Below are 26785 nucleotides of genomic sequence, written 5' to 3' on the forward strand. Positions count from 1 at the left end.
GGGTTCTTATCTTTGGAACCTAATGGTCTACCTCGTTTCAAACGGATCTTAGACTCTGTAGCAACTTACTTATTGTGTTCCTTCTGAACATCAATACGTACTGGTGCATTACAAGCTGGTATGTACGATTTAGTTACTCTCTTTGGGTCAGCAAAGGAATCTGGCAATTGTATAGCTAGCTTTTGCAAATGTATTATCTTTTGGACCTCTGCATCACAGGCTAGAGTCTGAGGATCTTGCCAATTTAAGGATGTTTGATTCCATGTTATTTCTTTGACCAGCTTGTTATTCTCTCCACCCAACATAGGAAATTCGGATTCAGTAAACTGACAATCCGCGTATTTGGCCTTAAAGAAATCACCCGTAGTTGGCTCAAGATACTTAATAATGGTGGGAGAATCATATCCAACATAAACGGCACACCCGAATGTTCTCTGTGGTGGAGCAATCGGTACATAAACGGCACACCCAAATGTTCTTAGATGGGATATGTCTGGCTCATGACCTGTTAATAATTGGGATGGTGAATACTTATGTTCACTAGATGGCCTGATGCGTATCAGTTCTGCTGCATATAATACCGCGTGTTCCCAAGCCTACACAGGAAGCTGTGACCTCATAAGCAATGGCCGAGCAATCAATTGAATACGTTTAATGAAGGATTCAGCTAATCCATTTTGTGTATGGACATGTGCCACAGGATGTTCCACACTCACCCCCATGGACATACAATATTCATTAAACGCTTGGGATGTAAATTCACCAGCATTGTCTAGACGTATAGTCTTTAGTGGAAAATCTGGAAAGTGGGCTCGCAGACGTATAATATGGGCCAGCAATCTAGCAAACGCAAGGTTTCTAGTTGACAATAAGCAAACATGCGACCATTTGGTCGATGCATCTATCATGACCATAAAATATCTAAACGTCCCACAAGGTGAGTGTATTGGTCCACATATATCTCCTTGTATCCTTTCCAGAAAATTTAAAGTCTCTTTAACGACTTTTACTGGTGACGGCCTTATAATAAGTTTCCCTTGTGCACATGCTACACACATGAGATGTCTAGGGATAACTTTTCTCTCTTTAAGAGTGTGCCCATTTGAATTCATTATTAACTTATGCATCATGTTAGAACCCGGATGGCCAAGCCGGTCATGCCATAAAGTGAATTGTTCATTGAACCTTTTGTTCATTGCCAAATTAGCTTCTATCGTATTAGCATGGTATAATCCAGTGGCTAGTGCGGGTATAGCCTCTAGGACTTTCTTATGTCCTTGGTGATTTAAGTAATAATAAGCTCCTTTTGAGCTGGTTGGATATAAGGCATCACTTAGTTCAAGATGTGTGCCTGGCCGTAGCCTTCAATTATCTTGCTATACCCACTGCTAATATTGGCATTGTTCTTGTCCTTAGCCATTTCTCAATATGGACAAGAATTATGTTTTAAACATAAACAAATATTTTTATAATGAAGGAACTAAAATAATTTAATTTAAACCAAATAATAACCAAAATAATAATCTAATCAAATAAAATTAAATTAAAACCACATTTGAGTTTAATTATCCTCTCTCAAACAATCAGAGGTTTCATAGTCCAATTGGTCATCCTTCTCATGGTCGAAATCACCTTCACTATCGAGATGAACCAGGTTAGCTTATGGTTCCTTTTTCAAACTCTCTTGATTGAGGTCAACAAGATGCTTAGGGGTTCTGCATGTCTTTACCCAGTCGCTATTCATTCCACATCTATGGCAAGTGGACTTGGTCTTATGTTACGGTTTAAATGTAGCGCGGCCTCTACCCCGACCACGACCAAAGACGAATCGGTTTCCATGGCCTTGACCACCAAAATTGTGTCCTTGATAGGTCCCACGACCAGGACCACCACGTCCACCTCTCCCACGGACACGGCCATACTTGTCCCTATGGACATAGTTAGACTCTTTAGTCTCTTTTGGCTCTTTAGGCTCGTTGGGATTTTTCTTTGCCACATCAACCTTGTGAGCTTCCGGTAATGGAGCTGTACCCAGAGGTCTCAAAGCACTATTCATCATCAATAGCTCATTGTTTTGCTCAGTAAGCAACAAACAAGAGATGAGGCATGCAAACGTCTTAAACCCCTTTTCACGATATTGTTGTTGAAGCAGTACGTTATTGGAGTGAAAGATAGAGAATGTCTTCTCTAGCAAGTCCTCCTCAGTCACCTCGGTACCACATAACTTTAGGATTGAGACTATCTTAAATAGCTCTGGGTTATACTCATCCACGGTTTTGAAATCCTAGATCCTTAAGTTTTTCCAATCAAATTGAGCCTTTGGTAGGAGCACCGTCTTTTGGTGTTCGTATCTGTTTTTCAACGCTGTCCAAAGGTCAAGAGGATCTTCAATAGTGAGGTACTGGTTTTTGAGACTCTCAGCAAGGTGATGGCGAATATGCATTATTGCCTTGTACTTGTTCTTTTCAGAACAGTCATTATCATCCTCAATGCACTCACAAAGATCCTTTGATTTTAGATTGATCTTAGTGTCCAATACCCACTGCAAGTAATTATCTCCAGAAACATTAAGGGCAGCATAGGAGAGATTGTTAAGTTTTGTCATTTTACAAAACAGAACATGCATCCGTTTATTAGCATGCAGTATTTGAGACCGAACCATGCAACATATTTAGGCCATGCGGTATTTGAGACTGAACCATGCCAATCACTTAGGGTCATGCGGTATTTGAGACCGAACCATGCCATGCTTATTTATACTCAAATTTTAGTGGCTTAGTATGCATGAAACAACAATCCTAGAAAACAATTTTAATCTAGCATGCAATGCTTTCCTTTTTACTAAATTTCTTTTTTTTTAAATTTTCCTTTTTCTAGATTAGGACAAAGACAAAATTTTAGGAAATATTTTTTTTTCTAGGATTTTAGGATAATGTCTAGAATTAATTTAGGGGTTATCCTAATTTAGTGTTTTAATTTTTTCAGGCAAACACATAATAATTTCCGATTTTAATTTCTTAGTTTTAGGGTTTGATTAAACAAACAAATTTAATCGTATTTAAACCTTAGAATAAACAACTTAATATTTTCTCTATGAATTTCGATTTAGGTTTCTTATTCTAAGGTTCTCATGCAACAAGCAAACAATCAAACATAATCGGATTTTAATCTTTGCATAATAGGTTTAATTTGCAAACAATCTAAGCAGCTCTAAACCTTACAATATCCGATTTTAAAGTTTTAAAGTTTTTAGGGTTTTAGGGTCTAAAGCTTAGGGTTTCTGTTTGTTGATTGTTTCCTTGTAGATTTTAGGGTTCCATTAGTTTTATTATCAGATTCGATTTCATAGGTTCTAAGGGGGTTTGATTATTGTTTACCTTCCACCGATTTGGGGTTGACTGGATTGAACCGGGAGCTAAAGACCTCGGTTTTACTTTTCTCTTGATCACGAACCTCGGCCTAGGTAGGAGGAAGAACCGATCACGAACTGCTGCTCCGAACAAAACTCACCCCGGACAAAATCGGACTACGTACTCGGACTAGTTGCGGACGAGAATCTGATCACGAACGGTAGCCGACAACAAACTTGGACGAACTCGGACGGATCACGGACAGGAACCGATCGCCGAGCTTTGGACGAACAAGGGTTTTGTGCGGCGGCGGTTTTAGTGTTTTTAGGGTTTTTCTCAGTTGGATTTTTAGGGCAAACTCGTGCTGATAACGTGTTGTAAACTAGAGAAATCGAAGGAGGTTTTCTCTTGTTCTTATTATTCATTAAGTGTTCGATAATCATACATATATATAGTGAAGGACAAACCCTTATCACTTTAGGAAAACACTAAACCGACTAAGTACAAAGGAGGTTGCCAATGGGCCTTCGGCCATGGGCCGTAAACTTTAGGACGCACATGGACCGTGTATGGGTCGTGCATGGGCCGGTTATGGATATCCACCATCCAGTATTTTACAACAATATTATGTATGTACCGTAATTATCAGAATTTTGATTTTACTTAAAAGAATGGTTTTAAGTATTATTGAGTATTGACTGCTTTAAATATATTTTATAAGTCAGAAGAGTGATATTGTTCAAACAAAATCAGAGAAAGGGATTTAGTAAAATAACAAAAATCGTGTGAACTCAAGCATAGCATATGCGAACAAACTATATACTAGCTTAGGATGGTTTTGTGCAGGTTAAAAGTTTTTAAATCTATTGCGAGATGGATCTAGCATGACAGGTTTGAAGTTTAGAATATTAAACCAACACTAAAACAATTAATTTCATATATTATATATTTGTAATTATAGTTTATAATTAATTAAGTGACAAATTATATCTATACTTATTATATGAACTACAAAATATACCGATACAACAAAGAAAAATGATACTATGCTCCCGATTAACACTTTAAAAAATAAGAAAATTAAAATATATTAAAAATAAATAAATAAATCATCGTGCGGTGTAAGTTGCTGATCTTCAAATTTAGTACTATTAACGACCAACGAGAATCAAAATAATTAAACTATAAATAACACTACTAATTTAAAATTACTACAAAAATGTATTACATAATTTAAACATGTTATACTAAAAACAAGTAATGTTTAGTTAGTAAACTATACATACTTTCAAAATTATGTAAAAAAATATACTGCTATACCATTTTGGCTCCTTAGTAAAATAACATAACATATAAATGTATATATTTTTTACTTTCTTATACATAAAAATTCTACTTAATTAGTACCTAAAATTTAAAACATAATTATGATTTGTCCCACGGTGTACCGCGGGTTCAAACCTAGTAAATAAATAAACTGAGAACAATCTCACACATTAACACCAAAAACTTAATTTCAATTTATGCAGAGGATAGGTTACAAAATCTTTAGTCAAAGACGTAAAAATAGTATTGACTAACACATAAATCATAATTAATGGTGAAAGAAAAGCATTATCTTAATGAACAATGTATTACCATAATTAATGGTGAAAGGAGATCTGGTCGTATTCAGTATTCTACAGTGATAAGATGAGGAGATCTGGTGGTTTATAGAGCAAATGCAAATATGATTTATTTCACCATTAATTATAATTTGATCTAGTATTTGCATTTGCTCTATAAACCACCAGATCTCCTCATCTTATCACTGTAGAATACTGAATACGCCGATCATTCTAAGTGACCATTTTCTAGTAATACCAGTACTTTATTAGGTTACTTTCAGTCTTTTCTGATTGCTATGCTTCCATAATGCACAAAATAAATCATCTTTCACCATTTTCTTTCGTTTTTAGCCTTTTTCTACAATCACGAAAAAATTGTAGTTCATATAATTATTGGAAAAATAAAAGAGTCTCTCCAGTGATAACATTCTTAATCGATTATTTAAAATAATTTTACTATTAAACATTGTACATTATTACTCTCTTTGAGACTTTTGAGTACTCATATATTTCCTATCGCAAATTTAGTAAGATGTCCTTTTGTGTTTGATGTGGTAAACACATGCTAAAGTAACTTCACCAGTGAACATGATAAGTATTTCAACTTCAATGATATAGCTAGGTAAGATGAATGCAATAACGGATGCATGTTTTTTTGTTATTAAATAGCAAATTTGATGAACAACTAAATAAATAAATAAAAACTTGATTTACATTCTTTACTAGTACAAAAATCTTATAAAATAACATAATTAACAGGTAAGGTCCCATGTTATACATGCTATGTACACTATTTACCTTATTCTTACGTTCATTTGTTATAGTTTTCAAGCTCTTGCATTTGATGCTTATTTTAGGATTTTTCTCCATGTTTAAAACTTAGTGAATTTTAGAGTAATCCCTCATTTTTTTTAGTCAACTGTACAATCAATTGGTCACCATATTAACATGTACAATCAATTGGTCACCGCATCGACTTTCTCTCATTTCTAAGGTTTTCTCTGCTCATTAGGGATCAATTTGTTACTGTATAACTACCGATCGATCCAATGACTCCAAACAAACAAACAAACAAATATATTTTTGTCAAGGAAGAAAAAATGAATTTCATTCAAAAATTTTTACTTTGGGTTCGGTTTTTCAGGTGATTAGATCAGTACATATCTTTTGGTTCAAGGGCAAGGCTTAGTGTGATTGAACAAAAAGGTGAAAACATATGTACGGTTTCTTGTATTCAATTGACAGACTCCTTATTTTAGCTGTGCAACAGTATCCAATTTCCGCCCGTATCCTCTTAACTAAGAAGGGTTACTAACTTAGTACACTACTTTTGGAGCTGGCATCTACAATCCAAGGCCTGATGAACTCCCTAATGAAAAGGACGATGGCCATCTTATTTTGCTCATGGGTATTTGTAATCTAGCACTAAAACAGACGGCCTACATTTTCTGTTTTCGGACATAGTAAAATTACAATAGATCAACAGGAAGACTTTTTATGTCCTCATCGAACTAAAGAACATTAACAATAACTAAACTATAGAAAGTAGTTTGTATAATCTATGGGTAATTATGTATGATGACTTGATGATAGAAAGCTACCCAAAAAAAAAAAAACCCCGCTTCTGAAGGCATGAAAAATGTGCTTCTATCATATTCGTTAATAAAATTTGAATCTCGTTCCTATCTTCTTTTAGTCAAGGAGACCCAATGATTAAGTGATTAACAATACTAGAAAATGAGAGAGACCACCCAACAATCGTCTAACGAATCTCTCAGGACATTAACCAAAGACGAAGTCATGAACGACCAACAGTTTGACCACGACATTTATTGTCGTGTAACACCAAGTCACTAGGTATTATTTATGCCATTTCACCAACCGTACCCCAAGGGTTCAATATCACCAACCCAAGTATTATAACTTCTCTATCTCTCCCTCTCTTTTTATTATAACCTCTCTCTCTCTCTCTCTCTCTCTCTCTCTCTCTCTCTCTCTCTCTCTTTCTCTTTCGTTGGGATACAAAAGAAGGATAGGAACATGTCGGATTGGGTTGCGGCGGTGGTAGCGACCGTGTTGTTTGTGGTTCTGACGCCGGGATTGTTGTTTCAGGTTCCGGGCAACAACCACTTTGTAGACTTCGGGAAGATGGAAACGAGCGGATACTCAATCCTTCTCCACGCCTTCATCTACTTCGGCCTCGTCACTGTCTTCACCGTCGTCATCCACTTTCCAGGCACTTAATAATTCTACGTAATCTTTTTACTTACTACACAAATATTTCTTCTTTTTTTCTTACCTATATATATATGCTTTTTATTGACATTTTGTATATTATCAGTTTTACCATATTTTCCTATATTATTCACGTGATTATTATTATGCTATTGTTTTGTGCCGTACGTTATAATGGTATCAAGTGTAATTCACTTACCAAAATGATCAAAGAAGAAGAAAAAAAAACTTGCGATTGCATTTGCATATAAGAAACCTGTTTCGAAATTTCGAGTAATGACAAAATGGAGAGTTGACCGATTATACATTTTTATTACGAAATTTGATAAGTTAAAAGTATATAATTATTTCAAATGTTATTAAAAATTTATCCTAAAAAGACAGGGCAACAAACATAGGCGTATATAATATGAATCTCTTTGGAACGTCTCAGCAGCCATTTGCCCATTTCTATTATATCTGTTTTATCTTTTCGCCAAAAACAATGACAAAATAGCTATAATTGAACTGATCCCACTCCACTCCTGAGTATCAGGCTATCAGCCGTTGAATGACTGAATCTGCAACATGACAGTTCTGATATCACTTGTTGCAAATCTTGCATGAACCTTTACCACAATAGAAGCTTAATACTCTATACTCATAATAAATCCATCCGCATTCGAAGAACAAATCAATCGAATATATTCTATTCAAGAATAGAAATGAAACAGAAAAATAAAAATAAGATGGTGACTAACGAAGTTTACGATTTTAGATCAACCGGTTTTGATCGATCCTATGTCTAGGCCAGAACGAAATCTAGCAATCTTATCTACTACCTTAAGTTTACAATCTCATCGAGAGTTCCACAACTCTGAAGGTTCACACTTACAAGGACGACATCAAAATATGGCTCTTGTTCTGTTTTGACTAACAAATTACTAAAACGGGCCAACAACTAATTTAGTTCAATCTGTCTTCCATTTAATGTTGTTTACTCGAACTTAGCCAATTGACTTGAGTTAACAAATCAATAATATCTCTAGTTAAAAAATTACAAGCAAATAAAAATAAAACAAAGCCTCTAAAGAAAAAAAAGTTTGGAAATCCATATTAAAATGTTTGCCATATATGTAACCAGAAGCAAAGTTTGTATAGATTTGAAATGTTTTAAAATGCATATAACCCAAAAGGATAAGACTGGCTCTAAGATTCTATACTTGGAATAAGATGTGTACATAAAGAGTTATCTACTCTCAACTGTTACCTTGTAGCTAATTGGAGGTTACACGACCAATACAAACTACAAATCAACTAACAAAATGTCATTAAACACCCACAGTTCAGCATTTAACATAAACAATGATGACATAAAACATCGAAAATTGAAGGAGAAGAGGAGAGAGACACATAGAGATCTTTGTGATTCAACCTACCTACTTCTTTTTCCTACTACTCCCAATGAAACGGGAACGTCTGTGGAAGAGTGACAGTCTCATTACCGGATATAACCGATCCATCAGAGACTGCATTCACATTCTCAAACAATCCCGACCCGTAAAAAACTGTCTCTACTGCTTCTTGGGACAAAGAAAGTGGTGGCTGAAGCAAATGAGGGACTGAGGACGAGGAGGATGACAGAAGAGAGAGAGCACAATCAGAGTCATGGATGCAACTCGTCATTCTCTCACACAACGATGCTGTTCTAGAGCTTTCTTCTTCTTCTTGTAAGAAAGGGAACTGTTTCCCTGTGCTTCTATTGCTGTTCGGAGACGAAGAGATTGGAAACACTATCCCTGTCTTTGCGGGAGAAGAACCAACATAGCTCTGGTTCTGCCCGTAACTCGAACCATTGGCTGCCACAGCAACGCTTACAAGACTATTTCCCCAGCTCGGATTCACCACAGATGTAGTTGGAAACACATGTGAACCGCCCGAAAACTCAAGCAATTTGCTACCTGAAAAAATATAAAAGAATATGCTTCTTTATCAACCAGGGACACGTCTATTGGATCCAAGAAACCAAGTTTTCTTAAAGCAAGAAACCTTGAAAGCCGGTAAAGAAGTTCGCAGGACGAGTCATATGGTCAGGCTGAGGCTTCCGTCTTCTTCGGTTATGTCCATCAAGACGTTTCCTACAACTTCTCTTCCCTTCATCAAACTCTTCCAAAGAATGAAACCTAAGTAGACACAAATGTTAACATTATCATTACATAAAAACATGTTCACTAACACAACAGAAGAAGCTTAACCATTAATTTACCTGCTGCATTGCTGACAAAACCTCTGCTTATGGCCATTGATTGTAACCACAGGAGTTTTGGAATGAACCTCACAAACCTTATGTCTCTTATGATACTCTCTACAGTTACTAAAATCAGAATCACAACCATCCACAAGACAAATTGGCATCTGGTTGGTTCCAAGACCATTCCCTCTTGTCCTCTTCGAACTCAAGCTTCTTGAACTCTCAGGTTTTGCTATAACGCTCTCTTTCCACTTACTTAGACTTATCACTTGCTCTGTTGTATCACCAAAAACAGAGGAAGAGTTGCCAATGTTTCTTCCAAGTTTCAGATCAAATGAAAAATCCCCTTTGGGCTGTGTTGATGATGATGATGACCCACCAAACGAGATCGAACCATCCATTGGTGATAAATCCGGTACAGATTCTTGATCAAATCCAGATAAATACCCAGAGCTGAGTTTGAAGTTCCAATCCATTTTAAAGATGGTGTTTTTTTTACTCTTTTTCCTTGATTCTTCACTCACTGTAAACAAGAAAGAACACACAAACACAAAACACAATCTCAAGATTTCTCCTTTTTTATATGGTTACTCTAAATTCAAGAAAAAACACCAACAACAACTGTTAAACACAAAACTTAACATTTATGAAGGGGGAAAAAAAAAGAGAAGCAGAAGCAAAAAAGCAAACACAAAGGTATGTGAATTTAAAAGGTACACTGAAATTACAGTTGAAGCTCTTTAACACAATTTTCTATATATTTTTCTTTATATATAAATAATCCCAAAAAAGGCAAACTTATAGTACTGTAAAAACAAAATGGGAAGTGCAGAAATATAGAACTAGAGAACAGATCCCACGAAATGGGAACAAAGCAAAAACAAGAAGAAAAAAAATGAATAAATTTGCGGTTTTCAGTTTTTTTTTTTTTCATTTCATCATAATAAAAAGCCTTCCTTCATCTTTTTTTTTTGTTGTTGTCTACTCAATTCCAAACAAGAATTAAAAAAAAAATAATGCAATAAAGATTAAAGAAAGATGGAAACATGTAAAAGAAAAAATTATATAGAAATTAAGGAAAAGTTGAGAAAGCTTACCAAATCCATACACCTACCAGTAGAGTCAGTCAGTAGAAGAAACTCTCCAATAGAGAAAAAAATATGTTTTAAAAAATTGGAGAAAGAGTGAAATAAAAGAAAAAGAAAGAGAAGATGGAGGGTTTGTAGTAAGTAGCAAGAGAAAGTGGAGACAACAAGTGTGGCTGCTGCATCAATAATGTAATAAGAGAGACATACAGAGATAGAAATAGAGATATAGAGAGAGAGAGAGTAGTTGATAGTAATTGCTATTACTAAGTTAAGTAATGATTTGCTTACTTTAATTGTTTCTTTGCTTACCTGATTTAGGGTTTATTGGATATCATTTTTATTTATTTTGAGTCAGTGAGAGAGAGAGAGAGAGAGAGAGAGAGAGATGAACAAAAGTGAAGAAGAAGAAATTGAGGAAAGTGACAGCTGTTGTTGTTTGGTCTTTTGCTAACTTTTTAGTCTTTTTGTTTACTTTTCTTTTTTTTTTTTCAATCTGCCATTTCAACAAAGTCTGAAGTCTCTGAACATCCGATTAAATTATGAATGAACAGAGCAAAAGGCTAAAAGACTATAGGGACAGACATGTAGTTTAAATGCTTGAAGTAAATTTTCAAAATACTCAAATATCTTGAATCCTACTGACCTTATCCAGTTATCCATAAACTACACTCCATGTCTCCATTATTATAGTGAAATAACTGTAAACTGATAAGTTAACAATAAGTTAACATAATTATTTTTGACTTAAATATGTGTGTAATTTTTGTACCGTTACATATTGGTTAGCAAAACCCAACATATTTGTATTTCTGTCATATAAAATATAGTGTTATGATTTGGCGTTTTAAACGTATCATTGTTATTCAACTAACTCATAATCAGTCCAAATAGGTCGTACTAGCTTGTGATGATAATCCAAAGTTTTTACTCTCTTCTTTTAACCATCCAAAAAAACTTACTTTAAACTTATGGTGAGATTTTTTAGATCTTTTGGAAAGTAATAGTAAAAGGTACATACTTATATAAGATGCTTAGTTGATTACGGAAAAAACATAGCATGTGAATGTTGTGCTCCGCATTAGACAACATCTTCTTCTGTTTTTTTCTTATTTTCTTCTATCTTTCCCCCATACGCGTTATTTCTTTGACTTACGCTCACAATCACATGTCACACTTTAATAATTTTTTGACATCATTTTTTTTTTCTTTTTTTTTTCTACTCAAAGCTAGCCTCAAAGTAGTTCTCATTTGTTAGAGAAAATAGTATAATATCTTGTCAAAAGGAAACAAAAAATGGAAAACGAAACAAATTACCCAATTATCATCAACTACCAACTAAAATTTAGAGAAATTCTCAATATACCACAATTTCAAATTTTGTTAACTATATATGTTCCAAAAAAAATACCATAAAATTTTAGTTCTTCAAAAACACCACAAACACAACTATTCATATTCAAAGAATTTTGAATTTAATTTTTAGGTTTAGGTTAACCAATTTAAATTAAGAGTATATTTTTTTAATGGGGTAAGGTTTAATATTTAAAGTTTAGTAAAACCAAAACTTTTAGTGATATTTTTGGAACATATGGAATTTAAGAAATGTCTTTAAATGTTTTAACTTTTCGAAATAGTTAATATGTGTTACTCTTTAATGGATTTAAAACTTATAAAATTGTCCCATTTTAATAACAGACCGGACCAAACCATGTAATAGTTATTTTCCGGTTAACAAAAACCAATAAAGCTCAGCGAGTCTCTCCGAAACATCATCTCTTCTTCATAGATCCGCGGGTTTTGATCATCTCTTAGAACAAACTGATAGGGTTTCACAAAAGCTCAGCTTTCGAGAATGGACGGAGAAGAGCTCACGGAGCAGGAAACTGCTCTATACGACCGCCAAATTAGAGTTTGGGGAGCTGGTGCTCAAAGGAGGTAACTTTACATTGGAATCTAACTTCTATAGCTGCAAGCTAGAACTGTTTTTTATTTGCTGTATGAGTCGCTTGGATAGTTTTGTCCACAATCAACTTTTGTAAGAAGATTCATGTTTTAATCCCTTTCTGGGTTTTGAGTTAAATTCTCTAATTTAATCAGAGCTTCTCTTGGGATAAGTGTTTCTTTGGATTTGATGATTTTGATATGTTCTGTTCTTATGTTAAATCTTTGTTTTGGATGTTTGCAGATTGAGTAAATGTCATGTATTGGTATCTGGGATTAAGGGGACTGTTGCCGAGGTAGCTCTTACTTTGAAAGTTCTCATCTTTACTGCTTATTTAGTGAATCTTTTATGTAGTAGGAGTGTAAGGCATCTTACTTGGTTTCTCTTTGGTGGGCAGTTTTGTAAGAACATTGTGTTGGCAGGAGTTGGTAGTGTGACTCTGTTGGATGATCGGTTGGTTACAGAGGAAGCCTTCAACGCAAACTTCTTGATTCTTCCGGATGAGAATGCTTATGCGGGCAAAACCGTAGCTGAGATTTGTTGTGATTCACTTAAGGAATTTAACCCTATGGTCCATGTTTCAATTGAAAAAGGTTCATCTCCCTTTCTTTCGTTTCTATCTAATCTCTGAGAATAAGCCAAATTAAATGATTGTAACATTGTATATTCTGTGCCCTCAAACTCTCAGGTGATTTGTCAACACTTGGTGTTGATTTTTTCGAGAAGTTTGATGTTGTGGTTATTGGCTACAGTTCCCGAGCTACTAAGGTACTGTATACCCTCCTTTGCGCAATTGCTTTATTTCGTTGCTATGTACATCACTTAAGATAATGTGCTTTGTTATGCAGAAAGCTGTAAATGAGAAATGTAGGAAGCTAACCAAACGTGTGGCGTTCTACACAGTTGATTGTAGAGGTTCATGTGGTGAAATATTTGTTGACCTGCAGAATTATAAGTACACAAAGGTACTTATCTCGTTTGCTCTTTTGGCAGCTGTATATGGCATGCGTTGTTGGTATATAATGATGTGTTAACTTTGCAATTTTTGTATTTTTTGTATTGTCAATTTTGGCTTCATAGAAAAAGCTTGATGAAACTGTGGAATGTGAACTAACGTTTCCGAGTTTTGAGGTACAAACAAACTCGACTTGTCAGTTGCTCAGATCATACTATTGCATGATAAGTAATAGAATTGTAATTTATTCCTGGTTTTAATTTTTCCTCCAGGAAGCAGTTTCAGTACCATGGAAACCGATTCCAAGGAGAACAGCGAAGCTCTACTTTGCAAAGAGAGGTCTTGGCTCTAATCACTGAAAGCTTGGTTACTTCCAACATAACTAATCTTGTTTTCGTGATATTCTTGCAGTGATAGAACTATTTGAGGAAACTGAAGGGCGTAAACCTGGAGAATGTTCGCTGTCTGATCTCCCAAGAGTTTTGAAACTCAAAAACGAACTCTGTGAGGGAAATGTAAGTTTCTATAAACCTTATTTGTAAAGCTCTAGTAAGAACAGACTTTGCCTCTTAACTTTGACTCCGATATGTCGCAACAGTCGGTTAGCGAGAATCTTATTCCAGATAGCCTCTTGGAAAGACTTGTATCTGGTAAAACAGAATTCCCACCAGCTTGTGCCATCATTGGAGGGATTCTAGGACAGGTTCTTTATCTCTCTTCACTGAGGACTTTATTGGTTATATAGATAAGCATTTAGCAGAACTATCTGTGACTTAAAAGAAACTTGTATTGCATGTACAGGAGGTGATAAAAGTTATATCAGGCAAAGGAGAGCCGTTGAAGAACTTCTTCTACTTTGATGCAGAGGATGGGAAAGGTGTAATCGAGGACATATCCCATTAAGCCTCAACTTCTAATCCTTAAAGGTCCTGTGAGATGCTGCTCTTAGTAAGTTAGTCCTCTGTTGAAGATTGTATTTTAGAGTGCTTAGAACTTTGGCTCCTTGTCTTTTGTATCTACTACGTTCGGTTTAAAAGACAATCTGAAATCCACTAGCTACTTTATAATCCAATCTATGTGAAGGTATTAGTTCTAAATTCTGTCGGGGTTTTGTTGATATCAGTTTTTGCCTTTTTAGAGAAGTTGTCATTTTGTCAGTGGCATATCTATAGTTAACTGCAACTTTGAGAGCGTAAGATTGACTTTGTTATGGTTTTATTGCAGAATGACTTTGTTATGGTTTTATTGCAGAGTGACATACTCTGTCGTTCATAGAAATTTTAAACAAACAGAGTTGGAATTGGGAACCAAAAATTTGTACACAAGTTGAGAAAAATATTTGATAAAGACGTAAGTTGGATGAAGACAAAGATTGAAGGTAGAAAAGATGCCATATTATGATTCGTTTACCCTTGATTGTTAAATATTAATTAAGACAGTGACATTTCAACAGAAGAAAACTCAAAAGTCTACAAATTGTATAAACTAGCAACTTTTGGTGAAGGAGGATACAATCACAAAAGTCAAGGATATGGCTCTGTTCAACAAGATACTTAACATCCTTCTCCCTATTGTCACGGTTTCGTTTCTTTTAGTGTTTATGCCGTTTTCAATATTCTTCAAGCTCCTCAGCTTCATAAGAAGATACAAAGAGTCCGAGAAAGTCAATGGAAAAGTCGTCATCATCACCGGATCTTCCTCAGGAATTGGTGAGGTTAGTTGATTAAGTTACCCCTAGTTTCTACAAAGTTACCTTGAAATGCCTTATTTAAAGATACAAGTTTACTTAATAATGGTGTAGCACCTCGCGTATGAGTACGCACGTAGAGGAGCATACTTGACATTGGTAGCTCGGAGAGAGGACCGTCTGCGGGTGGTGGCTAATAGGTGACGAAGGCTTGGTTCACCAGACGTTGCTGTGGTGCGTGGTGATGTCTCAGTCATTGAAGACTGTAAACATTTCGTTCAAGAAACTATCGCTCGATTTGGAAGACGTGAGTTAGTAGCGATTATTCGAATAACTAATATTGCTTCTTGGTTAAACAATATAAGAATCTAAACAAAATTCAGAACAGTGGATCACCTGGTGAACAATGCGGGAATTATGGAGGCCAAACTGTTCGAGGACTATTCAGAAATTTCTGATGTTCTTCCCATTGTGGTATAAATTTTTGGATTTAATGCATACTTAATTCTTTTTCTACAGTTTATGAACTTTCACATAATCTACTCAAGTAGTCAAATCTTACTATTGTGTGTTCATTTTATAGACTCCATAATGGACTCAGTGAGCTTTCACAACTGACCTTGGTTCCAACGTTGTGAATAATTTGTAGAATACGAACTTTTGGGGACCGGTTTACGCCACACATTTCGCTATACCGCATCTCAAGAAAACCAACGGAAAGATCATAGCGGTTGCATCGCCTGCTGGATGGGCTGGAGTGCCAAGGATGAGCATATATGCTGTAAATGCTTCTTCTTCTTTTTTTTTTCTAAATAAACTAACTGTTACGTAATAAATGTTAAAAAACATTTTGATTCAGGCAAGCAAAGCAGCTATGATAAACTTTTACGAGACTCTTAGGATCGAGCTTCACCCACAAATTGGTGTGGCAATCGTGTTTCCGGGTCTAATCGAAAACGGAAATACCAATCCGGACCTTTTGACTGAGGTATTTTACTATTATCATATTTACAAAACGTTTGTGTCCTCTTTTATCTCCGTGTTTGTCACAATATGTATGTCTCCTCGCAGAAACAAGACTGGTCGCAAGTTGTGGCCATCGAGTCAGCAGCGGAATGCGCCAAAGCCGTTATTAATGGAATCTGCCGAGGGAAAACCTTTGTGACAGAGCCGTCGTGGGTTCGTGTCCTTTTCTGGCTTAGCGCTATCTGCCCAGAGCTTTTGATCTCTAAGCCTAAAAAGAATTGACCAGTTGTATTGTTTTCATGTAATTGCAGAACAGTAAAATAAAACTCAAGACATTTGGTTCGGACAATACATATCTAGAAGAGAGTTGACTTGTTCTACAAGCACTTTTTGTATTAGGCAACTTACTTATTCTTTGAAGACGCAGATAGTGTTAATATACATAGTCAAAAGTACTACCATTCACAAAAACAAACCTACATGTTTGATTATTATTACTGATTGCACATATTCTAAGATACGTACTTCTCATCTATCTTATTATGTAATCAACCTCACTCTACTCCGACTTGATTTCCGGCGGCCTCCTGATAGATTCCGGGTACAGAGCACTACGCACACCAGGAATGTCCATGATCCTCTTGTTGAGAGCATTTTCCTCGGACATACTACTTCCAGTCATATACAATAACCGACAACCCCACTCAATCAACTCCGGACATAGCACTTTCCAAAGATATGTCACCTTAAACCACGATGGCTCTGTCACATATCTCTGTTTGCGGCACACACCATTCACTATCGCCTTGGCGCATCCTGATGCAGATGCTACCGGAAATGGTCCTATTTGAACCTAGTCCCGGGAAAACAAACAAACATTACATTACCATTAACAACACATAATTCAACAATAATTGTTCAAGGACGTTAGATATGACTCACATCTCTGACGTCTTGGTTGACTATTAACTCGCCTTCACCGGATAAGTACTTGCCTTGTGTGAGCTCGGATTCGATATAACCAGGTGTGACGATTGTAATGTGTACATCGCCACCAAGTTCAATTCTCATCGTCTCGAAGAAGCTCAACAAAGCTGCTTTGCTTGCCTAATTAACATAGTATTATTAATTATAATATGTATAATAATATTGCTCAGTCCTTATAATGCTTACTTTACTAAGAAAAAAGTGTATATATATTTACTTACATTGTAAAAACTCATCCTTGGAGCGGTTAGCCACGCTGCAGAGGACGACATAGCCACGATCTTACCATTGCTTTGTCGAAGGTACGGAAGCGCAGCACGAGTAGTATAAACTGACCCCCAGAAGTTAGTATCCTAATAAATCACAAAACATTCATTGGAATATTACCAATATATGGTTTAGAATTGCTTGCTTAATATTTTATAAATCATCATTGTTATAACGTTACCAAAACTGCTTTGTTCCTGGTTATATCTTCAACATCCTCAAACATCGAGATCTGCGTTATCCCAGCGTTATTTACAAGATGATCCACTGCAAAGACCAAAGCAAGACAATTTCTCTTTTGTTATCCGGAACAAAACTTGTATGGTAACTAAAAAGTGGTCGGTTTTGACCATGCACGATTGATTGGTTAGCCCTGACTTACATCTACCGAAATGGGTGATGGTGTCATCAACGAGTCGTCTACAATCATCAGGTTTGGAGACATCAGCATGAACGGTGAAAACATTGGGAGATCCAATTTCACGAGCAATCTCTGCCACTTCTTCTAGACGGTTCTTCCTTCGAGCGGTCAAGGCCAAACATGCACCTCTACTTGCATACTCGTATGCCAAGTGCTGATAACGTAATATACGCAATAAACAGATCAAATGAATAATATTCTAACTAATAATTAATTATTATTTTTAGGTCTACAACTATTAATTAAAAGAAGGTTAGAAGTTTCTATAACTAATTTTTTTTTAAAAAAGGGTTCATAACTAAACCTCGCCAATGCCGGAGGAAGCACCAGTGATAAGAACAACTTTCCCGTGAAGGTTTTCCGAGAAAATGGTCGAGAAAATAGACTGCACGAGCTTGAAGAAGTAAAAAGGAGGCAAGAAGAAGCAGAGACCAAAGAAGGTGAAGAAAGGCGCAGTTAGATTGAGGAAATCGTTTATCAATTCCATTTTTTGGATCAAAACACAATACGGATAATATGATAATGGCTCTTATCGAACATGATCTATACGTACGTTGTTTGAATATATATCTCCAAAATCAAATTGGATTTTTAGACACAAACGGTGATGGGACGAAGAGAGACAAGACACGAAGATCAGGTGGTAGTGTGGCAACATTGCATGGCAACGAGACGACACGTTGTGTCAAGATGTGGAAAACGCACGTCGACGACCTGTTCTTCTCGTTATCCACTTAACATCTATGGTAGATAAGATCGATTTTTCTTTCCACTTATAAGTTAGAAGTAGATTCCATAATTTTATAATAATTTTAACATATATTAGATTTATTAAAATATTTAATTTATGTTTTAAAAAATTATCCTTGTTATTTATTTTATTTTTAAATAAGTTTTCTGAATCATTTAAAATGAATGACTATTAATTAATTAAATATTAAACTGAAAATATTTGTTAATACGAAAGATTACTTTAAAATATTTAGTTTGTTTCGCCTTTCTTAGACACGTCTAGTTTTAGAAGATATTAATATTTTATAGATTATTTTAAAAGCGGACAAACTAACACATAATATCCATGCTCATCTGCATATTAATGTCCAAGCACTTCAAATAACTTGAATTTATCGAATAACTTTTTCTTAAGCCGAAACTCATCCTCTTCTTTCATTCTATGTGTAATTAATTTCATTAATTAGATAACTAAAGGTAGCATAAATAATTTTGATATTTAACACATAATGTCCATGTTCATCTGCATATTAATGTCCAAGCACTTCAAATAACTTGAATTTATCGAATAACTTTTTCTTAAGCCGAAACTCATCCTCTTCCTTCATTCTATGTGTAATTAATTTCATTAATTAGATAACTAAAGGTAGCATAAATAATTTTGATATTTATATATTACCAGCATGCTTCACATATGCTTAAATGTTTTATTATTATAATTTGAATGTTTTAGCAATAAAATATTTTAATCTTGATAAATTATATAAATGATTTCAAATGCATTTTTGTTCTAAAAGTAGAATTCTTTCTGTTTCTTGATTAATTTAATTTGGAAAAGAAAGTTCTCTGTTAGATATTTCTATATTTTGATCACGTACTTTATATATTGAACATACTAAATGCAAACTGAATTTTAGTTTAGAATTGAGTAAAACAATGTTATTAATATATAATTATATCAAATAAAGAACTACAGAAATGGTTATCGGAAACAAAGTTAATAAATACATACAAACACAGTTGTAACGTTAAGGAACAAATTTAAAGTAATAGTATTTGAAACAGTTAATATTTGTTTAAACTCATTTTCATAGGTAATACATACAAACACACTTGTATAAAATACAGCATGGGTAATAAATATCATAAATATTGTGACTAAGATATAAAATCTCTTAAAGTTTATGAATTATAATCTAAAACTAAAATTTTATATTAAAAATTTATCAAATGGATCAAAAGAAAAACAAATTACAACATTGATATACAAAATAGGCATTTGAAACAACATTTACAAGTGAGAATGTGTTATGTGCCTAAGACCTTCTTCATCTAACTCTTTCTAATGAATAACCACATTTCACATGTTCACTTCTATATATATGCTCCAAAATTTTGACTCAACTTATTTATTTCAAAACCTATAAATGTCAAATATATGAAAAAGTTAAATATTACAAAATTTAGAAAATTATGTGAGAGGTAGAATAAGATGTTTAATGAAGACTTTGTCTAGCTATTTATAGATAAATCTGTAGTAGTATGAGAGATTTTTCAGTTTTTTTTTAGTCAAACATCATAGGAGTTATGCTTATATTTCAAAGAATAAATATACCATCATTAAAGTGTATTCATATGATGAAAGATTTGTTTTTAAATTTTTACAAACATCATGGGAGTTACATTTTCAAGAATTAATATGCAATAAATTGTGTTAATGATTACTATTAAACAAAAATTAAATATTATATTGTTTTATATCTTGAAATTATTTTTGAATAAATTGATTTGATATTTTGGCACAAAAACTGTGAAAAAAATATTATACTTTTTGTCAAAAAATAATTTTTATAATAGTATAATATTTTTATAGCTTGAAATTAGTAAAGAATTTAATAACTATCACCTTATATTTTATATAAAATATTTAAACATGATACCTATGCGAAATTATAATGTTATGTTAATTATATAAAATATTGATAAATGATATCTATATATAATTACTAAAAATACATTGCATAAATGTCAATATATTTTTTAGTACAGAAATATCATTTAAATTTAGTAAACATGAAAATAATGTATGTACTTTTGAGAAAAATAAATTAAAAGAATTTAATAATTGAAAAGTGAGGACATGTGTCGAAAATATACGCTGCCAAATGTCATCGTGTTACGCAAAGTTAGGAGAAAATCTTCTCATATTATATAAGACTAGATACCAACTCGCACTATGCGCGGGATAAATCGATTTAAATAAAATATTATGAGTAAAATTATTAATTGAGATTTAAGATTTGTTTGTATAAAACAAAATATGTAATAAAAAACATTTCGTTTATTCAAATTTGCGTTTATTTTCTGTAAAATATGGTTCACTCGTGAAATATTTGAACTTGGAAAAGAATTTTAAGCTGGTGTAGAAAGTTTTGATGTCTTTTTGTGTTTCTAAAAATCAAAATCACATATTTTATGTTTCACATTATTATCAATATCACTATACCATTAAATAGATAAAGCAATATTTTTAAACTAATAGATTTAATTTAAACTAATTCTAAGTTTAAAAATGCAATGAGAAAAATGATAAAAGTGATAAATAAATGAATAATTTTTTTCTTGTTTGTAAAATGTAATTTACTTTTAATAAGTAAATATATTATAAAAATGATAATTAAATATATTTTTTAATTTAATGGTTGATTAAATCTTTCATTTTTAAAAATTAATAAAAAAATATTGGCTCATAATATTTTAGTGGCATATTTATGTAAATAACAATAAAAATTAAAGGCATTTATTAGAAAGATACATGAGTTTTGTGAACGCGACACCTCAATTTTTTTGTGAGAATACTTATCTATTAATATATAGGGGATTGTCGTTTCCTAACGTACCGGCGTTAAAGATGTCTTTTGTACTATTACTAACGATTTATTTTGAAGAAAAAAAATCACTATTAATTTTTGTTATTAAGATACCAATCCTGGATATTAATTAACAAATCAGAAGACTAACTGTTCACAAAAGAAATTAAATATCAAAACACTTTTAATAAATTTCGATTTTTTTTTCATATCTTATTTTAGGTTACAAATTTGACTCCAAATTTAATAAATTAATCGGTAAAATCAGGTCAATGTTATTTTAGACAATATTTGAAAGTTGGGAAATATTTATGCAGTATAGAATGATTGTCGTATAAATGTAGTGGCCGGGATTGCAAAACAGATAAGAACTACCACATATATCATATATGAGGGGCATCCGAAACTAAACTTTTTCTCATCACGTTTTATTTCCCCTAAAAGTCTCCTAATGGAACCCATGTTCGAAGGTTCCCATCCTAAACTGAAGCTTTAGAGGTCGAAGAAATTAGGGAAAACAGAGACTTTGAGAAACCGTGACCGTAGCCAAAAAGTACACTTGACTTAGTTTCTTTTATTTATGTTTTTATGTTTTTAGTTTTATTGCTATGAACACGAACATAGAGTAAAACCCTTCTTCGTACAATATATACTGTTTGTTGTTAAGTTGTCAATTATATTGTTATAGGGCTAGTAGATATATGAATATATTTGAATTCCTAACATGAACGAAATCTCATAGGAAGGACTGATCATGTCTTTTTTGTATTTTAATATATACTTTAAGACTTTCGGTTCCACTGGTAATTATATATTTCTACACATTTGATAGTTGGGGGCAAAAGACAAGCACATCACTTTTACTTTCGACGTGTGCACGTAAAAAAGTATACCATCTTAAGAATTGGTCCTCAACATGCTTTAATGCAGCTTTAAGGATTGGTCCTCTACATCCAATTTAACTACGCATTCGAAAATGAATTTGGTGAAAAACAACACAATATTAAAATTAGTAGAAAAGGCAATTAATAATTCAAAAGTGTTTGCTCGCCCACATGGTTACCAAGAGCTAAACTAAGTAAAATAAAATGCTCGGGCATGTGATTAGTTTAATCTTAACGATGAAGAACCCTTAAGCTTATATCATACCTCATGCTGCATGCAAGCACACACGCACTATAAGTATTATCGCAAAGTAGTCGAGCTATTTCATGTCCAGTCACATTCTTATCCTTTAACACTAAAGTTTTCTTTGTTACTTCTTCTTGATCAAGATATATTTCCATCTTTTTAGCAAACCTTGGTTACACTTATAGCTAGTTTTAGTGTGGTGATAATGGATAACGTAATCGCCATGCAAGAGACCCGATATAACTACGGATTAAGTACCTACAAGAAGCCATTTCTTCAATTTCTTGATCGCCTTTCGTTTTCTATTCTCGTAGTTGTTTTTTGCGTTATAGTATTTTTTAGCCCGCTTTGGCTTCAAGTTGTTAACAGTTTCTTGTTCACCATCCCTAGAGTTATTACATACTACATCTTAAACCCTAAGGTTTTATTCATTCTGACAAATGTCATTGTGATCACCCTCATCGGAGAATCAAGGATGTCTAGTTCAAGATCTTCTCTTCCAGCTAGCGAGTTATGCAAAGAATTCAGTGTGAGAAGCCAATTTTGTGACACGTGGTCTCATGGGAACGTGAGGGTAGAAATGGGATGTCAACGATTTTCGAAAGAGAATAGTCATCGACCGAGGCTCGACGAGGGTAAGAGATGGAAGCTTAGTCCGTTGCACGATATGGATCCATTGAACCAGAGGGCTGATGATCTGATCGCCCGTGTGAACAGACAGAGGAGGCTTGAAATTGGGTTTTTACATCATAGGCGGTAGCCGTATATCATAACAATACATGGACAAATGTGGAGATAAAGCATTTCGTGTTACCAAACCAATATAATATAATAACAAAATGCAACCTTTTTCTAAACAAAGTTATAATTTTGACGAGGTACCTAGCTATATGCATGATTCATTGGTATTGTATTGGTATGCGTAATGTACATGTGTAGTAATGATTATATGTGAATGGATATGATTCGTGAGACTACATAAGTATCTCGTTGAAAAGTATATGGTAAGAACATGATTAGACTAGAGACCGACGTTTTATTTGTGTCGTGGGTGCAAGTGCTCCATCAATTTTGTAAACTCTTAAAAAAAATGGTAGTTTAAGAACAAATTGAAAGAATTTGTTAGAAGTAGTCTTTTTGCTCCAAAAGTTCTAATTTCGAACCAATTTTTCTCCTAGTTAAAATCATTTTTGGATCCGCCAATGCATGAGATTTTGTGAAATGTATAGAACTAGATTGATTACCATATTTGTCGACAAAGAAGATCATTTTACCGACTATATTTTTACCTACTCCTCCCCCTTCTTGGATATTTTGATGTCTGTATGTTTTAATTAGTGTGTAAGGCTTAGGGCGTGAGACCAAGAGCTTAATATGACATTTTAAAGATTTAATTTGTGTGTTAAAGCTTTTTCGTGTGTTGATTTTAAATAAATGATTAATTTTTAGTCGACGGCCATTTGCATTACTTCTTTTTTTTGGGTAAAGATTTGCAAAACTTTAGTTGTATAAGAATACTATTTGATATCAAATGAATTCTATATAAAAAATAAAATAAAAAGGAAATGGTGGTAACTTGATTTGGAAATGACATGAACACCTCATCCGGCATAGATCGCGAGTGTAGGATAACTTTAAATTTAGGAAATACTCATTTTTCATTAGCCTTATGTTGGTGGTTTTGCTGGTGGAATAGGAAAAAAGATATAGCCTTTCTGGCTAAAACACACGAGAATCTTTTTTGCAGTATATAATTTGGATATGTTATTTATCTATCTATTTGTTTGATGTCCTAGATTTATTATACATATGATTCAAGAAAGTTTTCTTATGCACTGTACCGTGACATGATTCTTCCCTTGATATACTATCTTGTAGATTTTGTCAATGCTGACACTTGATGGCTTTTAGCTGCATTTAAAAAAAAAAGTCATTATCATTTGGCACAATCAAGAAGGTTCTCTGCCTAGAAGTGAAGAATTTATCTATCCGATGTATTCTTTGCTTGACTCAGTGATCGAACTAACCTTCAGAATTTGGTAAAAAAAAAAGTTTTTAATCAAGATATAATGTTAGGACAAAACAAAAAGTATAACAGTTAAATACTTAAATTTCTTAACCTTAATTTGTATTTCAGTATTTCTCATCTTCTAAATCTTAATTTGGTGACTTTGATTGCCATTCTACAATAACATTTCAACAACGACAGCCGACAGGAAATGTCAGAATTGTATTATTATTTGTTTCTCCAAAAGATCAAGAAGTTGCAACACGAGATGCCTATACGCAGACGATACGAGAGTGTTATCAACTTTCAAGCAACATGCGTCTCACCAATAGATTCCTAGTATGTATTAATTATATATTTGAAAATTGCATGCATAGTTTACAAGTTTTGTTAACATCTTTTATTTTATTTTGATTTTATGTATTTTATATGATGTGTTTGACAAATTTTCAATTTGATAATTCATTTCTTTCTGCTTGATTATTTAGTTAACATTCGTCATAAACCATTATTATTTTCTCATAAGATTACAATTTGTTTTTCTTCATTTTTATGCATCTTCCCTGTTCCGTCAGTAACATGTAAACACATATATATCTCTTAAAATAACATTTTTAATTAACGTCGGATGAAAGGTCTTTTAATTTTCACATACATTGAAGTAGGAAATAGCTCATAAGAATTCATAGTCTGAACCCATTTTTTCCGTAAGCCAAAAGAGAAATAAGACAAAAGAAAAAAAGCATAAAAGGTTAGAAACTTGGAGGCACCAACAGTGAAGCCGCTTTATGCCCCTTACTCTTTTTGACTTCACTCAGCCTGGTGCCCTACCTATATTCCAAACACCGAAATATAAAAACAAAAGAATATGACTAGTAAATACTAAATACTATACTTCTTAGTTTACTATATACGAAACCCAACAAGTCCATCGATGACAAAACCAGCCAATATTTTGGGATTGAACCGGTCATCCTACGGGCCAACCTGTTAAGGACAGGGTTTGGCCCGCACAAAGACTTTAATCCCACTATAACAACTTTTAATCAAGTGTATTTCACACTTTGGTCATCAAAAGAAAAAGGGAAAAATGATGAGAAGGATATGACCTTAGGTTTGAGGATGCCGTACTTCTTGAATTGTTCCCTCACGACCCTGTTATATATGAAAGCAGCCCCTCTAAACTGTGGCAGAACCAACCATGCCACGAACACTAACTTCGCCGTGTACCATATCGGTATCCTATCAATTATTCAAGATATTATCTCCCATTTTTCTCTATTTTAATAATTTACCATGACCACAAGAAATGAAGCATAGATATGATATGATTAATGTTACCACTCTAGGAGAGATTGAAGGATGAGTTCCGTGAGGGTAAGGAAAGAGTAGAGAATCCAATAAGCAAGCCATTGATCGTCATCTACTTTTGATGGGCTCTCTATTGCTAGAACCGACGCATATCTTTACCAATATCATAAACAATCAAATTAAAACTTTAAGATAACACCAAACAAAAAAATGTATATTAGAAAACAATAGGAAATTACTTACAAGGGATAAAGCAGCATCACCACGGGTCTGCGTATGATCGTCCCAAGAAAACAAAAACACAAATATTATAATGAATACTGAAACTAAATAATTTTAATCAAAACATAATCAAACGATAAATTGAAGGAAAACTAAATAAGATAGAGAAAAACAATAAAAAAAAAAAAGATATAGAAGAGGAGACGAATGAATAAATATATACCCAGCGAGAGAATGAAGAGCAGAGAGAGATGTCGATAGTTTTGTCATTTTTAAGAAGATGAACAACACAACAAAATCCAAATCAATCAAATGGAAAGAAGTCTTAAAAGAAGTTTCGAAATGCTCTTTGTTTTTCTGAAACAAGACGACCAGAGAGATCTTATTTATATTAAAACTGTCCTGGTTTGGACATCAACAGTTTTGAACAATTTGGTCCAAGTCCGAACCGGGACAATTTGGTATCGTTATTTCACATACCGAACCGATGAATCTAGTGTTTGAAATTTTAGTCTTGTATACCATATACTTTCGCATTTGGCTTTGCTATAACCGTAATGCCGGTTAATGAGAGCCAAATCAGATAGTCAGGTTTAGCTATTCTGGTTCGGTTTGTGTGGGATTAGTTTTGATGAGTAATATACCGGACACGTGGGAGTGAAAGAGACAGAGAGTATCGGATTCTAACTTGAGCGTGTCCGACATGTCACCGGCCAATAGAGGCCAGATGTCGGTGAGATTCTCTTTATTGTGATTTTCCATGCTTTCCTTTTATT

At 33.8% G+C, this 26785-nt stretch overlaps 6 protein-coding genes and 1 pseudogene across 7 annotated transcripts; 4 read left to right on the forward strand and 3 right to left on the reverse strand.

The window, feature by feature from the left end:
• Nucleotides 6896–7344, forward strand: LOC109130623. Its single transcript, XM_019240440.1, has one exon. It carries the CDS (start codon nucleotides 6998–7000, stop codon nucleotides 7199–7201), a length of 204 nt encoding a protein of 67 aa, XP_019095985.1. The 5' UTR covers nucleotides 6896–6997; the 3' UTR covers nucleotides 7202–7344.
• Nucleotides 8357–10883, reverse strand: LOC104761048 (squamosa promoter-binding-like protein 13A). Its single transcript, XM_010484065.2, has 4 exons — nucleotides 10520–10883; nucleotides 9438–9945; nucleotides 9221–9354; nucleotides 8357–9132 (listed from the first exon to the last, which is right to left on the reverse strand). The coding sequence occupies exons 2-4, from the start codon at nucleotides 9896–9898 to the stop codon at nucleotides 8627–8629; spliced, it is 1101 nt and encodes a 366-aa protein (XP_010482367.1). The 5' UTR covers nucleotides 9899–9945; nucleotides 10520–10883; the 3' UTR covers nucleotides 8357–8626.
• LOC104761052 (SUMO-activating enzyme subunit 1B-1) lies at nucleotides 12266–16082 on the forward strand. Of its 2 annotated transcripts, none has more exons than XM_010484067.2 (15): nucleotides 12266–12445; nucleotides 12696–12747; nucleotides 12850–13045; nucleotides 13141–13220; nucleotides 13301–13417; nucleotides 13533–13583; nucleotides 13680–13746; nucleotides 13819–13922; nucleotides 14006–14110; nucleotides 14209–14785; nucleotides 14861–15121; nucleotides 15209–15401; nucleotides 15483–15568; nucleotides 15744–15875; nucleotides 15954–16082. In XM_010484067.2, exons 1-10 carry the CDS (start codon nucleotides 12363–12365, stop codon nucleotides 14308–14310), a joined length of 957 nt encoding a protein of 318 aa, XP_010482369.1. In that variant the 5' UTR covers nucleotides 12266–12362; the 3' UTR covers nucleotides 14311–14785; nucleotides 14861–15121; nucleotides 15209–15401; nucleotides 15483–15568; nucleotides 15744–15875; nucleotides 15954–16082. The 2 variants fall into 2 exon arrangements, with proteins under 2 accessions (XP_010482369.1, XP_019095984.1); XM_019240439.1 differs by having other exon boundaries at nucleotides 14861–15116.
• LOC104761051 lies at nucleotides 14929–16464 on the forward strand (annotated as a pseudogene).
• LOC104761049 (11-beta-hydroxysteroid dehydrogenase 1B) lies at nucleotides 16418–18363 on the reverse strand. The gene is made up of 6 exons (XM_010484066.2): nucleotides 18040–18363; nucleotides 17697–17889; nucleotides 17496–17581; nucleotides 17269–17400; nucleotides 17003–17167; nucleotides 16418–16913 (listed from the first exon to the last, which is right to left on the reverse strand). Exons 1-6 carry the CDS (start codon nucleotides 18220–18222, stop codon nucleotides 16620–16622), a joined length of 1053 nt encoding a protein of 350 aa, XP_010482368.1. The 5' UTR covers nucleotides 18223–18363; the 3' UTR covers nucleotides 16418–16619.
• Nucleotides 22506–23516, forward strand: LOC104761053. The gene has a single exon (XM_010484068.1). It carries the CDS (start codon nucleotides 22674–22676, stop codon nucleotides 23226–23228), a length of 555 nt encoding a protein of 184 aa, XP_010482370.1. The 5' UTR covers nucleotides 22506–22673; the 3' UTR covers nucleotides 23229–23516.
• Nucleotides 25071–26372, reverse strand: LOC104761054 (HVA22-like protein e). Its single transcript, XM_010484070.1, has 5 exons — nucleotides 26233–26372; nucleotides 26031–26057; nucleotides 25818–25940; nucleotides 25586–25718; nucleotides 25071–25307 (listed from the first exon to the last, which is right to left on the reverse strand). Exons 1-5 carry the CDS (start codon nucleotides 26277–26279, stop codon nucleotides 25287–25289), a joined length of 351 nt encoding a protein of 116 aa, XP_010482372.1. The 5' UTR covers nucleotides 26280–26372; the 3' UTR covers nucleotides 25071–25286.

This window comes from Camelina sativa, chromosome 18 (assembly GCF_000633955.1).
Source record: "Camelina sativa cultivar DH55 chromosome 18, Cs, whole genome shotgun sequence".
NCBI classification, from domain to species: domain Eukaryota; kingdom Viridiplantae; phylum Streptophyta; class Magnoliopsida; order Brassicales; family Brassicaceae; genus Camelina; species Camelina sativa.